Source organism: Narcine bancroftii, chromosome 5, assembly GCF_036971445.1.
Source record: "Narcine bancroftii isolate sNarBan1 chromosome 5, sNarBan1.hap1, whole genome shotgun sequence".
NCBI classification, from domain to species: Eukaryota; Metazoa; Chordata; class Chondrichthyes; order Torpediniformes; family Narcinidae; genus Narcine; species Narcine bancroftii.
In genome coordinates this window covers 94123327-94139092 of record NC_091473.1, presented here as the reverse complement: position 1 = coordinate 94139092, position 15766 = coordinate 94123327, and the positions used below count along the sequence as shown (strand labels likewise).

The following is a 15766-nucleotide window of genomic DNA, read 5'->3' as shown; positions in this document are numbered from 1 at the left end:
CTTCAGCGCAAACTCCAGGAGATCCAAAATGAGTGGTGGACTAGCCTCGCCAAGCGAACCCAGCTCAGCGCGGACATTGGCGACTTCAGGGGTTTCTACGAGGCTCTAAAGGCTGTGTACGGCCCCTCACCCCAAGTCCAAAGCCCGCTGCGCAGCTCAGACGGCAAAGTCCTCCTCAGCAACAAGATCTCCATCCTTAACCGATGGTCAGAACACTTCCAATCTCTTTTCAGTGCCAACCACTCAGTCCAAGATTCCGCCCTGCTCCAGCTCCCTCAACAGCCCCTAAGGCTAGAGCTGGATGAGGTCGTCACCCAGGATGAGACATATAAGGCAATCGAACAACTGAAAAGTGGCAAAGCAGCAGGTATGGATGGAATCCCCCCAGAGGTCTGGAAGGCTGGCGGCAAAACTCTGCATGTCAAACTGCATGAGTTTTTCAAGCTTTGTTGGGACCAAGGAAAACTGCCTCAGGACCTTCGTGATGCCACCATCATCACCCTGTACAAAAACAAAGGCGAGAAATCAGACTGCTCAAACTACAGGGGAATCACGCTGCTCTCCATTGCAGGCAAAATCATCGCTGGGATTCTCCTAAATAGAATAATAATACCTAGTGTTGCCGAGAATATTCTCCCAGAATCACAGTGCGGCTTTCGCGCAAACAGAGGAACTACTGACATGGTCTTTGCCCTCAGACAGCTCCAAGAAAAGTGCAGAGAACAAAACAAAGGACTCTACATCACCTTTGTTGACCTCACCAAAGCCTTCGACACCGTGAGCAGGAAAGGGCTTTAGCAAATACTAGAGCGCATCGGATGCCCCCCAAAGTTCCTCAACATGATTATCCAACTGCATGAAAACCAACAAGGTCGGGTCAGATACAGCAATGAGCTCTCTGAACCCTTCTCCATTAACAATGGCGAGAAGCAAGGCTGTGTTCTCGGACCAACCCTCTTTTCAATCTTCTTCAGCATGATGCTGAACCAAGCCATGAAAGACCTCAACAATGAAGACGCTGTTTACATCCGGTACCGCACGGATGGCAGTCTCTTCAATCTGAGGTGCCTGCAAGCTCACACCAAGACACAAGAGAAACTTGTCCGTGAACTACTCTTTGCAGACGATGCCACTTTAGTTGTCCATTCAGAGCCAGCTCTTCAGCTCTTGACGTCCTGTGTTGCGGAAACTGCCAAAATGTTTGGCCTGGAAGTCAGCCTGAAGAAAACTGAGGTCCTCCATCAGCCAGCTCCCCACCATGACTACCAGCCCCCCCACATCTCCATCAGGCACACAAAACTCAAAACGGTCAACCAGTTTACCTATCTCGGCTGCACCATTTCATCAGATGCAAGGATCGACAACGAGATAGACCACAGACTCACCAAGGCAAATAGCGCCTTTGGAAGACTACACAAAAGAGTCTGGAAAAACAACCAACTGAAAAACCTCACAAAGATAAGCGTATACAGAGCCGTTGTCATACCCACACTCCTGTTCAGCTCCGAATCATGGGTCCTCTACCGGCATCACCTACGGCTCCTAGAACGCTTCAACCAGCGTTGTCTCCGCTCCATCCTCAACATTCATTGGAGCGCTTTCATCTCTAACGTCGAAGTACTCGAGATGGCAGAGGTCGACAGCATCGAGTCCACGCTGCTGAAGATCCAGCTGCGCTGGGTGGGTCATGTCTCCAGAATGGAGGACCATCGCCTTCCCAAGATCGTGTTATATGGCGAGCTCTCCTCTGGCCACCGTGACAGAGGTGCACCAAAGAAAAAGTACAAGGACTGCCTAAAGAAATCTCTTGGTGCCTGCCACATTGACCACCGCCAGTGGGCTGATAACGCCTCAAACCGTGCATCTTGGCGCCTCACAGTTTGGCGGGCAGCAACCTCCTTTGAAGAAGACCGCAGAGCCCACCTCACTGACAAAAGGCAAAGGAGGAAAAACCCAACACCCAACCCCAACCAACCAATTTTCCCCTGCAACCGCTGCAACCGTGTCTGCCTGTCCCGCATCGGACTTGTCAGCCACAAACGAGCCTGTAGCTGACATGGACATTTACCCCCTCCATGAATCTTCGTCCGCGAAGCCAAGCCAAAGAAAAAAGATATGTACAAAAAGACAATACTTTACTCACCAGATTAATGTCAATTAGCTAATTTATGTTGATGTAGCACAATCAGTCTAAATTCAGTGTTTTCCTGCAAGATGTATAATGAAACCTCTGATACCCAGAATTCAAGAAACCAGCAGTGTCAAGAAACCGGCAAAAAAATTGTGGAAAATAAATAGGTAAAAAAATACAGAAGTTTAAAATTGGCACGTGTTAAGTTGGCTCACCAATCCAAGCAACACACAATCTCAAGCAACTGGAAAATTCACTTATCCGGCATTTAACATTCTCCACAGGGGTTTTACTGTGTACTCAATTAAATCAGCCAATCTCAACCTTTTTTTTTTAGCTACGACCCCCTTAGGACTCTCCTCAAAATTTATGGGCCCCCCTTCTCTGTGAAGCAGTCAAGTCTAGTTGGCAACTTCCCCTATGGTGCAGGAGTGCCACACTTCCTACCTCACCTCAGTCAGGGGCTCCAAACAGGCCTTTCAAGTGAAGCAACACTTAACTTGTGTATCCACAGGATTGATTTATTGCATCCGATGCTCCCTTTGTGATCTTCTCTATATCAGAGAGACTGGGCACAGATTGGGAGATCACTTCGTTGAGCACCTTCATTCTGTACACTACAGTGATAGGGACGTCCCAGAGGCCAACCATTTCAGTTCTGGATCCCACCCCCATACTCACATTTCTGTCCATGGCCTCGTACTATCCCTCCAAGACCTTGTATAAATTGGAGGAATGACACCTGATTTTCCATTTTGGCGCTCTCCAGCCGAATGGCATTAATATTGACATTTCTGGTTTCTGCTAACCTGGTCTCCCTGCCCCCCTTCCCTTCCCTTCTCCCTGTCTTCTTTCCCTCAGCTCGCCACCCCTTCCCTCATTATTCACCTAGCTATCCCTCCTTCCCTTGCTTGCAGCATTGCCCTCCCTCCCTTCTCCACCTATTAACTCCTGCCTTTGCTACCATGCTCCTCCCCCTATGTCTTCCGATGCCTGCCGACATTTTTCCATACTTTGATGAAGGACTCAAGCCCAAAACATCGGTTATGTATTAGTATCTCTGCTTTATAAAATACACTGCTTCACCTGCTGAGTTGCTCCAGCATTGTGTTTTTACATTGACCTGAAATGTCAACTCTGTTTTTCGCTCCACAGATGCTGCATTTCTGACATTTCACGTTATATCAGATTTCCAGCATCTGCTTTTCTTTTTGCTTGTCGAGCAGAGTGGTCCATATGATATCCCTGTCTGACTTTTCCCATCCACAGTCCTGTTCAGTTGATATCACTCTACTACTTTCTGTGCTGAGTTTATTTTTGAATAGATCTTTTCTTATTTTACTTAAACGTTTTGACCAGTTTCTTATTCATAGTTAAATAGCAAAAAAATGACACAAGCCCAGGAAAAACTTAAAAACAATGCATGTGGGTATGATATCTAGACCCCTCTAATCACCTTTGCTGGTTTGATTTAATGGAGGGGAACACTCCAAGTCTCTGTCCAAGTCTCACAAACAAGACAAATGATCCTCCTTTAATTGTCATGGTAAATGTGAAGAATTAACCTGCTCTTATTTACAGTGACATATAGGATCTATGGTTGTCTTCTTGGGAGAGCTCAGTATTACTAACAGCTTATTTAAAACACAGATTTTCTGTTTATAAATGTATCTATTCTGTCCTGGAAGGCTTATTTTGTTTAAATCTTGCTACAGAGAGGATCGAGAATATGGCTGCCAGCTTCATCAACCAAAGACATAAGGCAAGAGAACAACGTACAGTGTTATTTAAGCAACCTAAGCGCATCAAAGAGGTGAATTAGCCTATTACTTTCATTAACTATTGCTTGTAGATTTTCATTGAACTTGATCAAATACTTTACAAACATCTGGGTTTGAAAACTGATTGCAGAATCTATTGCTGAAAGATGTTTGTATTCCAGGTATGATTTACAAGTATATCAAATAGCTGTAGCAACTCACCTTAAGCTGCCTTCAGATAATTAAAAACCTTTCATGTATATTTTCATGCACAAGTTGCCTGATTTAATTTATATCCTGATAGTTTCAAAAGCAGTAAATTATATAGTATTTATTTTGTTCACAGGTTGAGAAGGTTCCTCATTTGCAGATGCTCCTACATGAAAACCAAGCCACTTCTGGTGCTTCTCGCATCTATAATGACAAATCACACTGGTACTTTATTTCAGGAATCAACTGCTTCAATGAACAAACACCTATCAGTGCCTTCACTGGTCAGTGGACAATTTTAATCTATATAGTGCATAGAGACACAAGATCATTTTACATTTCACTGGCATAGCCAACGTCCTAGTTGAGCTGCCAGCTTCTGCAAAGAACATAGAACATAGAATACTACAGCACAGTACAGGCCCTTCAGCCCTCAATGTTGTGCTGACCCATATATTCCTTAAAAAAAGTTCTAAACCCACCCTACCCCGTAACCCTCTATTTTTCTTTCATCCATGAGCCCATCTAAGAGTTTCCTAAATGTCTCCAATGTTTCAACCTCCACCACCATCCCCAGCAAGGCACTCCAGGCACCCACAACTCCCTGCATAAAAATAAACATCCCTGATGTCCCCCCTCAACTTCCCTTCCTTCTCTCTGTACATATTGTCCTCTGGTGTTTGCTGATCCTGCCCTGGTAAACAGGTGTTGGCTGACCATCCTATCTATGCATCTCATAATCTTATAGACCTTTATCAAATTTCCTCTCATCCTTCTTCACTGCAAAGAGTAAAGTGCCAGTTCTGCTAACCTTGCCTCATAAGACTTGTTTTCCAATCCAGGCAACATCCTGGTAAATCCCCCTCGGCATCCTCTCCATAGCTTCCACATTCTTCCTATAATGAGATGACCAGAAGTGAATACAATACTCTAAGTGTGGTCTTATCAAATATGTAGAGTTGTAATGTGGCCTCTCTATTCCTGAACTCAATCCCCCTTTTAAAGAAGTCCAGCACCCATAGACCTTCTTAACTATCCTATCAACATGTGTGGTGACCTTGTTGGATGTTTGGATTTGAACCTCAAGGTCCCCCTGTTCATCCACACTCTTAAGTAACCGACCATTAACCCTGTACTCAGCCTTCTGGTTTATCCTTCCAAAATGCATCACCTCTCACTTATCCAAAATAAAATCCAACTACCACTTTTCTGCCCAACTCTGCATCCCATCTATATCCTCTTGTAACTTTCGACAACCTTCAGCTCCATTCACAACTCCTCCAACCTTTGTGTCATCTGTAAATTTACTCTCCCATCCTTCCGTCTCATCATTCAGGACATTATAAAAATCACAAAGAGCAGAGTCCCAGAACAGATCTTTGCAGCACTCCACTAGTAGTCGATCTGCAGAATATTTTCCTTCCACTACCACTCTCTGCTTTCTACCTGCAAGCCATATTTTTTATCTACACAGCCAAGGTTCCATTGAACCAATGCCTCATGACTTTCTGGAAGAGTCTCTCGTGGGAGACCTTGTCAAATGCCTTGCTAAAATCCATATAGACTACATTTATCTCCCTACTTTCATCAATTAGGCTGACAAAGTTGCAACACTGTAAAGGTAAAGGTCACATCATTGTCATGTAATGCTACATTTAGAATGTAACATACATGAAATTCTTTAACCTTTGTCTACTGTAAGGACGACAAAGAGTCGCCACTTTGTCTAGCACCCCTCACATAAAAATACAGCACCTGGTGTTCCTAGACGATCTCCCCTCCAAGTACTGACCAGTCCCCTGCCTTCCTTACGGAATTTCATATATATTACTTTCTAAATGTAATATTATATGACAGTAATCTTTACCTTTTCCTTTAGGCTGGACTTCTCCAAATGGTCATAGATTCTATCCTTAAGAATCCTCTCCAGTAGTTTGCACACCACTGACATAAGACTCACTGGTCTATAATTCTCAGGATTCTCCCTTTTTAAATAATGAGATTATATTTTCCATTCTCTAATCCTCCGGCATAGATGACAGGCACGAGGAGACAAAAGTTTCACTGGAGAATGGATTTATGAGTGCAAAATACCAATGCTGAATTGTGTTCAAAAATTGCATGTCCATGCAGGAAGTAACCAAGCAACAGATGAAGCAGGAGGGCATGGTTCAGGACAGAATAATGCAAATCAACCCAAGGTTGATTATACAAAGCCCTCCATAATGTTCGGACAAAGAAATGTTTCTTTTCTCCTTTATTTGTCCCTGTGCCCTACAGTTTTTAATTTGTAATCAAACAATTCACATGTGATTAAAATACACACAGTATTAAAATATTCAAGGTTATTTGTATACATTTTGGTTTAACCATGTAGGAATGACAGCACGTTTTATACATAGCCCTCTCATTTCAGGGCACCATAATTTTTGGGATATAGCAATGGTATGTATATTAAAGTAGTCATGTTTAGTACTTTGTTGCACACCCCTTGGAGTCTGTGATTCATAGACATCACCAGGTGCTGAGTATCTTCTCAGGTGATGCCCTGCCAAGCCTCTACTACAGCCTTCTGCAGGTTCTGCATGTTTCAGGAGTTCGCCACCTTAAATTTTCTCTTCAGCACCTGAAAGGCATGGTCATTTGGATTTAGATTGGGTAACTGACTTGAACATTCAAGAATTTTCCAATTTTTAGCTTTTAAAAACAAATTTGTTGCTTTAGCAATATGTTTGGGATCATTAGTTTGCTGTAGGGTGAAGCGCCATCCAATGAATTTGGAGTTATTTACTTGAACTTGAGCAGATAAGATGTTTCTATACAACTCAGAATTCATTTTGCTACTGCCATTAGCAATCACATCATTAATGAAAATAAGTGTGCATAGCCATATATGCCCAGGCTATAACATACCAGGGGTTGTAGGTTAATTGGGTGTAATTTGGCAGCATGGACTCATGGACCAAAAGGGCCTGTTACAAGTGCTGTATGTCTAAATGTTTCAAAAATTAAAAATTTAAATTTAATTTAATTTTGTTTCACAGATGAGGTGATATGCTTTGGATCTTGGACAGTTCCTTTACGCCGTCACACTTTGCTTTGCCATCACTCTGATATAGTTTCATCTGCCCTCAAGATCTTTTTTTACAGAATTCTGCAGGGTCTTTTAAATACTTCTTGGAAAACTGTAATCTGGCCATCTTGTTTCTGTGGCTAACTAGTGGTTTTGCATCTTGCAGTGTAGCCTTTTTTATTTATGTGCATGAAGTCTTCTGGAGACAGTAGTCATCGTTGACACATTCACACCTGCCTCCTAAAGAATGTATCTGATCTGTCTGACAGGTGTTTTGGGATTTTTCTTCATTATGAAGGGAATTCTTCTGTTATCAGCAGTGGACACCTTTCTTGGCCTACCATTACCTTTGCAATTAACTGAGCTCACCATTTTGCCTCTTCTTCTTCATGTTCCAAACAGTTGATTTTGGTCACCCTCAGGTTGGGCAAAGTCTCTTACTGTTTTATTCTTGTTTTTCAGCCCATAATGGTTTCTTTGACTTTCATTGGCACAACTCTGGTCCTCACGTTGAAAAATGGCACCTGCAGATTCCTGAGGTGATCAAAAGCTTAGAAGCAAGCCTTGTTCTCTTATACCTGAAGCAATTAAACATTCCTGAGTACTAAATGTCCTAAACATTATGGTGCCCTGAAATGAGGGGACTATGTATAAAACATGCTGTAATTTCTACATGGTGAAAGCATAATGTGTGCAAATAACCTTGAATAAAATCTGGAATGTGCACTTTAATCTCATGTGAATTGTTTCTTGTCACATTTAAAACTGTGAGCACAGAGGTAAATAAACAAAAGAAACATCTTTGTCCCAAATACTGTATTATGGAGGGCACTCCATTCTACCATCTGAATCTCCTGCTGTTTCTGGGAAGGAATTAGGCTAGTTCGCATGTAATTGAATCTGTACAATTCTTGGATTGGTGATGTCTTGCCGATTATTTGTGCTGGATAATGACTTTCTAGTGATGTCAAATCTTCTGCTGTGAAGTTGCATTTGCCTTTTTAATGAAGTATATTAGAATGCGCAATTGATAAACCTAACAAATGATTGAGTACAATCAGCTAAATCCATATTGCCCCACAGCAGACCTCACTAACTTTGAAAGAACATCAATATTTTTTTTCATTTTGACTTCAGGCAAATCATTTTCATTAAAATCCAACATTGGAACCTTATTCCCAGATCAAAAGTACAAAAGTACATTAACCTAACTGCAGCAACTATTTCAATTCAAACATGGCACGAGGAAATCTACATTTATTACCCATTTACTGTAATATTGATCATTCCATTATGGAGAGGAGTCAAAGGAATGAGTCACTCCTGCACTGTTGATGTGAACGCTCTCTTATTCTATGAAGTGAAGAGTATTACTTGATTGACCACAGACAAAATCAAAACTCGCAGAATATGAATCCGTGTTTTACACTATTTTACAGGTAATCCAAGTGGCAAGATGTACTGCATTCATGGTGAAGTTGGAAAATTAGTTGCACAGCAGCTGCAAAAGCCAAATAATATCAGGGTTGGGATAAATGGTCATCGGTCAACTGAACCCATTGATTTTGACCTTAGAGGGTAGGTTAAATTTGATGTTTAATGTGCGGGTTCCCAATATTTATTGTATTCTGGGATATTTAACTTCCTGTTTGGATGGTCAGCTGACATTCAGACCTGAGCTGCTCTTCAGGTTTCTACAGATCTTTAGAATGGTCAGCTAACTGCTGCTTCCTTAAAGCTTGCCGGCTGGGGTTTGGTACATGCCTCCTTACCAATCCATTGCCAACAAATGCCAAACACAACACCCTTTCATCCTCTTCTGCTTCCCAATGGATTTTTAAAAAAATGACAGACACTAGATCCACAATCTCCATAGCCAATTCTACAAGATTCTCCAATCCTAGGGAATCTATCATCTTTCAATCCCATTAATTTCTCCAATAATTTTATATTAATACTAGTTTATTTGAATGCCTCATTCACTCTAGATCACCTCTTCTGGAGGGTTTTGTGCCTTCTAATGTGAAGACACATAAACAATCTCTCCACCATTTAATGTATTTTGTTAGTTTCAATCTGAAAGGAATTTGTGTTAATTAACCAATCTTTGTCTTTTACATAGATATTTAGATTATAGACAACTAGATATTTTTCAGAACAAAACAAGCATATTCCAGAAATAAAACCAGGAAATTTGAGAAACTTGGGGAGGGGAAAATAACAGTTAACCTGTTTATTACTTTACAGTGACAGAGAGGGTTTTAACAATAAACAATCCAGTAAATGTCAAGACTTTATTCCAGTGATGGAAACTGAAAACATAGATTTGGAAACAACATTCACACCTCTTAGCACTGAGGATCAAATTAACAAATCTAATAAAAAGTTCATAAGCTCTCCTCCACGAGAAATATCACCAGAGGTGAGTGATGCAATATCTAAGTCTGTCAAATAGCGATATCAGTTGAATATTGGAGGAAATGTACATCATAACAATCCTTTTCCAATTTTACAATTGTTAATGATATCATGGGATTATCAGAATGGAAACGGTTGTCTAAAACCAAGGAGGATTTCTCAAAATAATAGTCCTATAATGTTTCAGCAAAGAAGCAGGCCCCTTCAATCTAACTAGTCCATGCCAACCAACAAGTCATATTTTCCTTTGTTCGGCCCATATCCCTCTAAAACCTTCTTATCCATTTTCTGTCTAAATATTTTTTGATCATTACAATTATTCCTTACAGTGCTGGCAATCAGGTCCGGACCTGACCAGGGTTCGAGTCCTGCACCGTCTGGAAGAAGTTTGTACATTCTCTTTGTGTCTGCATGGGTTTTCCCCAGAGATCCAGTTTCCTCCACCGTTAATGGAGTGTAATTTGGGCAGCATGGACTTGTGGGCCGAAATGTCCTATTACTGTGCTGTATGTCTAAAAAAATTTTTAAATTAACCTGTTCCATATACTCAACCTTCTCTGTGCGAAAGAGTCCATTAAGTCCCTTTTAAATAAGATCATAAGACATAGGAGCAGAAATAGGTTATTCAGCCCATAAAATCTGCCTCGCCATTCGATCATGAGCTGATCCATTTTTCCACTCAGCTCCACTCCCCAGCTTTCTCCCCATAATCTTTGATGGCCTGACTAATCAAGAATCTATTGATCTCTGCCTTAACTACACCTAATGATGATCTCCACACCACCTGTGGCTGAAGAAATTTGTCTGCATCTCTGATCCAAGTGGACACCCTTCAATCCTGAAGTTGCGCCCTTTTGTCTTAAACTCTTCTACCATGGGAAACAACCTTTCTACATCTACACTGTCCATGCCTTTCAACATTGAAAATGTTTCAATTAGATCCCCTCTCATACGCTTAAATGCCAACAAGTACAATCCTCATATGATAACACTTTTATTCCCCAATTGTCATTGTGAACCTCTTCTGGATCCTCTGCAATGTCAGCACATCTTTTCTTAAATGGGGAGCCCAAAACTGTTCACAATACACCAATTCTATTCATCTTGAAACGAATGCCAGCATTGCATATGCATTCTTCACCACTGATTCAACATTTAAGTTTACATTCAGGGTATCCTGCATGAGAACTCCCAGTTCCTTCACATCTGGTAATTTTCAATGTTCTCACAAGAGCCGTACCTCATACAACACAGTTAATACATTCCAAATAAATTCAGTGTTATGGAAAACTGCACTCTTCAAAACATTATTACAATATACTTTCATGTACTTTGATGTAATACGCTCCAATCTTATAATGTGCATAAAATATTTAAAAGGGACATATAAAACTGAAAAATGACAAAGATCTTTATTGTCAATACGTTAATATTGTTTATTTAAGAAAGTATTTGTCTAATGTAGTTAGCACTGTTTTAGTCTTCTTTCTTCATCGTGCATATCTTTATAACAACGAATAGCATTTTGCAATTCTTGCCGAACACGAATACTTCTCTCTCTGTTTGGTTCTTCATCCATAAGATCATCGCAAACATTGTTGATTTTTCGAATAAACATTGATAATTTCTCTAAGGTGAATTCTTTTGTTGGCACTTCATGCCCGCTAAGTAGAAGTATCAATTGTTCTTTTTTGGTTAAAAAAGTGCGTGATGGCATCTTTTTCCAAAATAATCTGGTTTCGTCAACATAAAAATATGCTCATCTTTGCAGCATCCTTGGTCAATCACTTCTTTTAGTTCAGTTGGAAAGCTTGCAGCTGAATCACTATCAGTACTCACAGATTCGCCAGTAATTCAAACATTATTTTTTTTGAAGTTGTAGCACCAACCATAACTTGCTGAAAAAGTTTCAATTCATTTCTGTTTTCTTTCAATGTCCAATAGAGGTTTGTTGTTTTAACTTGAATTTGTAGCGGCACGCAATTGGGCCAATGCTCCAGGCAGCGAGTGCAACCGGGAGCCAACAGACTGCGCAGCGGCACTGGCCCCAGCAAGTGAACCAGCGGTCATACGGCTAAGGCAGCGTAGGAGCCAGCATCTTTAAAATGGTGCTGGCTGCCGCTGCACAGCCAACATCTAGGGCATAGCGCATGGGGAAGAAGGCATGGTAATGCAAGAAGGGGGCCTGTGAGTGGGAGACCTGCTATTGTTATGCAGGTGGTGACGTCAGTTGATGGGGAAAACAGCAGGAATGCTAACAGAATAAAAGCCGGGCCTCGTCCCACCAATAAAACTGAGAGCTATACCTCACTACACCCATGTGAGTCTTTCTTCAAGTAGCGCACGGCTACAAATTGTCATTTGACTTATGGAATTCTTTTCTGGTTGCACTAGAGCATAGAACAATACCTGATGTTGTGCTGAACCATACATTCCTTCCTAAAAAAAAATACTAAACCCTCAATACCTCATAACCCTCCATTTTTCTTTTATCCATTTGTCTCTCTAAGAGTTTCTTAAATTTCCCAATGTTTCAGCATCCACCACCATCCCCATCCAGGCATTCCTGGCACCCACAACTTTCTGTGTAAAAAAACTTACCCCTGATGTTCTCCCTAAACTTCCCTCCCTTCACTTTGTACATATGTCCTCTGGTATTTGCTATTTCTGCCCAGAGAAACAGGTGCTGGCTGTCCAACCAATCTATGCCTCTCATAATCTTATAGACCTTTATCAAGTCTCCTCTCATTCTTCTACGCTCCAAAGAAAAAAGTTCCACCTTGCCTCATAAGACTTGTATTCCAATCCAGGCAACATCCTGGTAAATCCCCTCTGCACCCTCTCCATAGCTTCCACATTCTTCCTATAATGAGGTGACCAGAACTGAATACAATACTCTAAGTGTGGTCTCACCAGATATTTGTAGAGTTGCAACATGTCCTCTCAACTCCTGAATTCAGTCCTCCTATTTAATAAGGCCATAGGCCTTCTTAACTATTCTATCAACCTGTGCGATGACCTTGAGGGATGTATGAATTTGGACCCAAGGCTCCTGAGTTCATCCACACTCTTAAGAAACCAACTATTATCACTATACTTATCCTTCTGGTTTGTCCTTCCAAAATGCATCACCTCACATTTATCCAGATTGAAAGCCATCTGCCACTTTTCTGTCAACTCTGAATTCTGTCTATATCCTCTTGTAGACTTCTACAACCTTCAGCCCCATCCAAAACTCCAACCTGCGTGTCATCTGCAAACCTACTGACCCATCCTTCCACCTATTCATCCAGGTCATTTATAAAAGTCACAAAGAGCAGGTTCCTAGAACAGATCCTTGCAGCACTCCACTAGTCACTGACCTCCAGGTAGAATACTTTGATTCCTCAAGCCAATTTTTTATCTACAAAACCAAGGTTCCACTGATCCCATGCCTCATGATTTTATGGATGTGTGGGACCTTGTCAAATGCCTTGCTAAAAACCATATAGACCACATCTACTGCCCAACCCTCATCGATTTCTTTTGTTACCTCCTCAAAAAACTCAATTAGACTCGTGAGGTATGACCTTCCCTTCACAAAGCCATGTTGACTACCCTTGAGTGGACTGTACTTCTCAAAATGATCATAGATCCTATCCTTAAGAATCTACTTCATTAGTTTACACTAATGTAAGAGACACCAGTCTATAGTTCCCAGGATTCTCCCTGCTACCTTTTTTAAACAAGAGGACTACATTTGCCATTCTCCAATCCTCCGGCACATCCTCTGCGGCCAAAGAGGATTCAAAGATCATAGCTACTGCCCCAGCTATCTCTTCTCTCACTTCCCAGCAGCCTAGGGTATATCGCGTCCAGCCCTGGGTATCATCAATCTTGATGTTTTCAAAAATATCCAACACTTCCACTTCCTGAATCTCCACATTGTCCAGCACACAGGCCTGTTCAATTACAACCTCACCCTGAACAAGGTCCTTTTCTCTTGTGAATACTGATGCAAAGTATTTATTTAGAAACTCTGCCTCCAGTACATGTGGCCTCCTTATCCTTTAGCAGCCTCACCTTCATTCTCATCATCCCTCGGTTCTTGGGGGTCTCCTTAATTCTACATGCCAAGACCTTCTCATGCCTACTTTGGGCTTTCCTAAGTCCTTTCTTAAACATCTTCCTGGCTACCATATACTTCTCATGAGCCCTTCCTGTTTCCTGCTTCCTATATCTAATGTATGCTTCCTTCTTCCTCTTGACTATTTAATCAGCCACAGTTCCCTTTTCCTACCATTTTTTTCCTTGTCCCAATGGGACAAACCTAACTTTTTAAAAATATTTTATTTAAAATTTTAAATCACATCAAAAAATACATATATATAGACTTATTGATGTCAAATTACGTGAATATTTTCAACCCTCCCTCTCTCCCTCCCAACTTCTCTCCTTAACCCTCCCCTTTACTAAACTAGTAATAATAAAAATAAGGAATAGATAAGAATCTTGAACCCTGCACAAGTGATTACTTACATAGAGTCATAGAACATTACAGAACAGAAAAATAGGCCATTCGACTCTTCCAGTCTGTACCAACCAATAAATCTAGCTAGTCCCACTGACCTGACCTCATTCCATAACCCTCCAGACCTCTCCTAGCCATGTATTTATCCATTTATTTTTAAAACTCAAGGTTGAATTTGCATTCACTACATCAGATGGCAGCTCATTCCATGCTCCTACCACTCCCTGAGCTTTTCCCAATGTTCCCCTTATACTGCTCCTCTTTCAGCCTAAAGCTATGACCTATCACATTTATCTCCCCCAATCTACTCATATCTACTCTTGTCTAAACCCCTCATAATCTTATAAATCTCTATCAAGTTTCCCCTTATTTTTCTTGATCCAAGGAGTATAATCCTAACCTCTTTTTAATCTTTCCCAGTAACTCAACTCCTGAAGACCCAGCAACATCTTATTACTTCTCTGCACTCTTTCAATCTTATTGTTATCTTTCCTGTGCTGGGTGACCAGAACTTCACACAATATTCTAAGTGTGGCCTCACCAATGACTTGAATAACTTCAACATAACATCCCAACTTCTAAACTCAATGCTTTGATTTATAAAGGCTGAGATTCCAAATTATTTCTTTACAACCCTATCCACATGTGACACCTCCTTCAGAGAAAAATGTATATGTATTCTCAGATCTCTTTGCTCTTTCGCACTCCTCAATGGCCTACCATTTACTGTGAACATACTACCCCGATTCGGTCTTCCAAAGTGTAACACCTCACACTTATCTGCATTAAATTCCATCAACCATTTACTGGCCTAATTTCCCAGCATGTCCAGATCCCTCTGCAAGCCCTGAAAATCCTCCTCACAGTCCACTATGCCTCCTATCTTTGTCTCATCAGCAAATTTGCTGATCCAATTCATTACATTATCATCTAGGTCATTTTTATAGATAGCAAACAATAATGGTCCCAACATAGATCCCTGAGGCACACCACTCGACACAGAACTCCAATCTGAGAAGCAACCATCCACCACCACTCTCTGTTTCCTTCCACCAAACCAATTTCGAATAGAATTTGCAACCTCTCTATGTCTACCTAGTGTCCTAATCTTCTGAACATACCTCTTATGTGGAACCTTGTCAAAGGCCTTACTAAAGTCCATATAGACAACATCCACAGCCTTTTCCTTATCAACCTTCTTTGTAACTTCCTCAAAAATCTCTGCAAGATTTGTTAAACACGACCTATCATGCATAAATCCATGCTGACTGTCTTTAATCAGCTGATGACGATCCAAAGATTTTATATCCTATCTCTCAGAAATCCTTCAAATAATTTACATATTACTGACGTCAGGCTCACTGGCCTATAATTGCCTGGTTTACTTTTGGAGTCCTTCTTAAACAACAGGACAACATGAGCTACTCTCTAATCCTCTGCTGCCTCCCCATGACTAAGTACATTTTGAATATATCCACCATGGACCCTGCAATTTCAGTACTTGTCTCCCTCAAGGTATGGGGGAATATCAAATCTGGTCCCAGGGGATTTGTCAACTTTTATTTGTTGCAAGGCAACAAGCACTTCCTTCTCCTTAAACTCCATATGTTCCATAACACTTCTATTTGTTTCCCTTCCATCCTTATTCACTATGCCAGCTTCTT

General features: G+C 41.1%; 1 protein-coding gene across 11 annotated transcripts in view; it reads left to right on the top strand.

Annotated features, from left to right (window-relative positions):
* LOC138763731 (uncharacterized) overlaps positions 1-15766 on the top strand; it is a 52004-nt gene that overhangs the window by 19606 nt on the left and 16632 nt on the right. For 8 of the 11 annotated variants that reach the window (XM_069938404.1, XM_069938397.1, XM_069938399.1 and 5 more), the window contains exons 3-6: positions 3847-3944; positions 4238-4385; positions 8614-8752; positions 9422-9596. In XM_069938404.1, the coding sequence (XP_069794505.1) occupies positions 3861-3944; positions 4238-4385; positions 8614-8752; positions 9422-9596 (546 nt within the window). In that variant the 5' untranslated portion in view covers positions 3847-3860. Of the gene's footprint in view, positions 1-3846; positions 3945-4237; positions 4386-8613; positions 8753-9421; positions 9597-11536; positions 11903-15766 lie in introns of those variants that run through there. The other 3 variants (XM_069938405.1, XM_069938407.1, XM_069938403.1) reach the window with 3 other exon arrangements.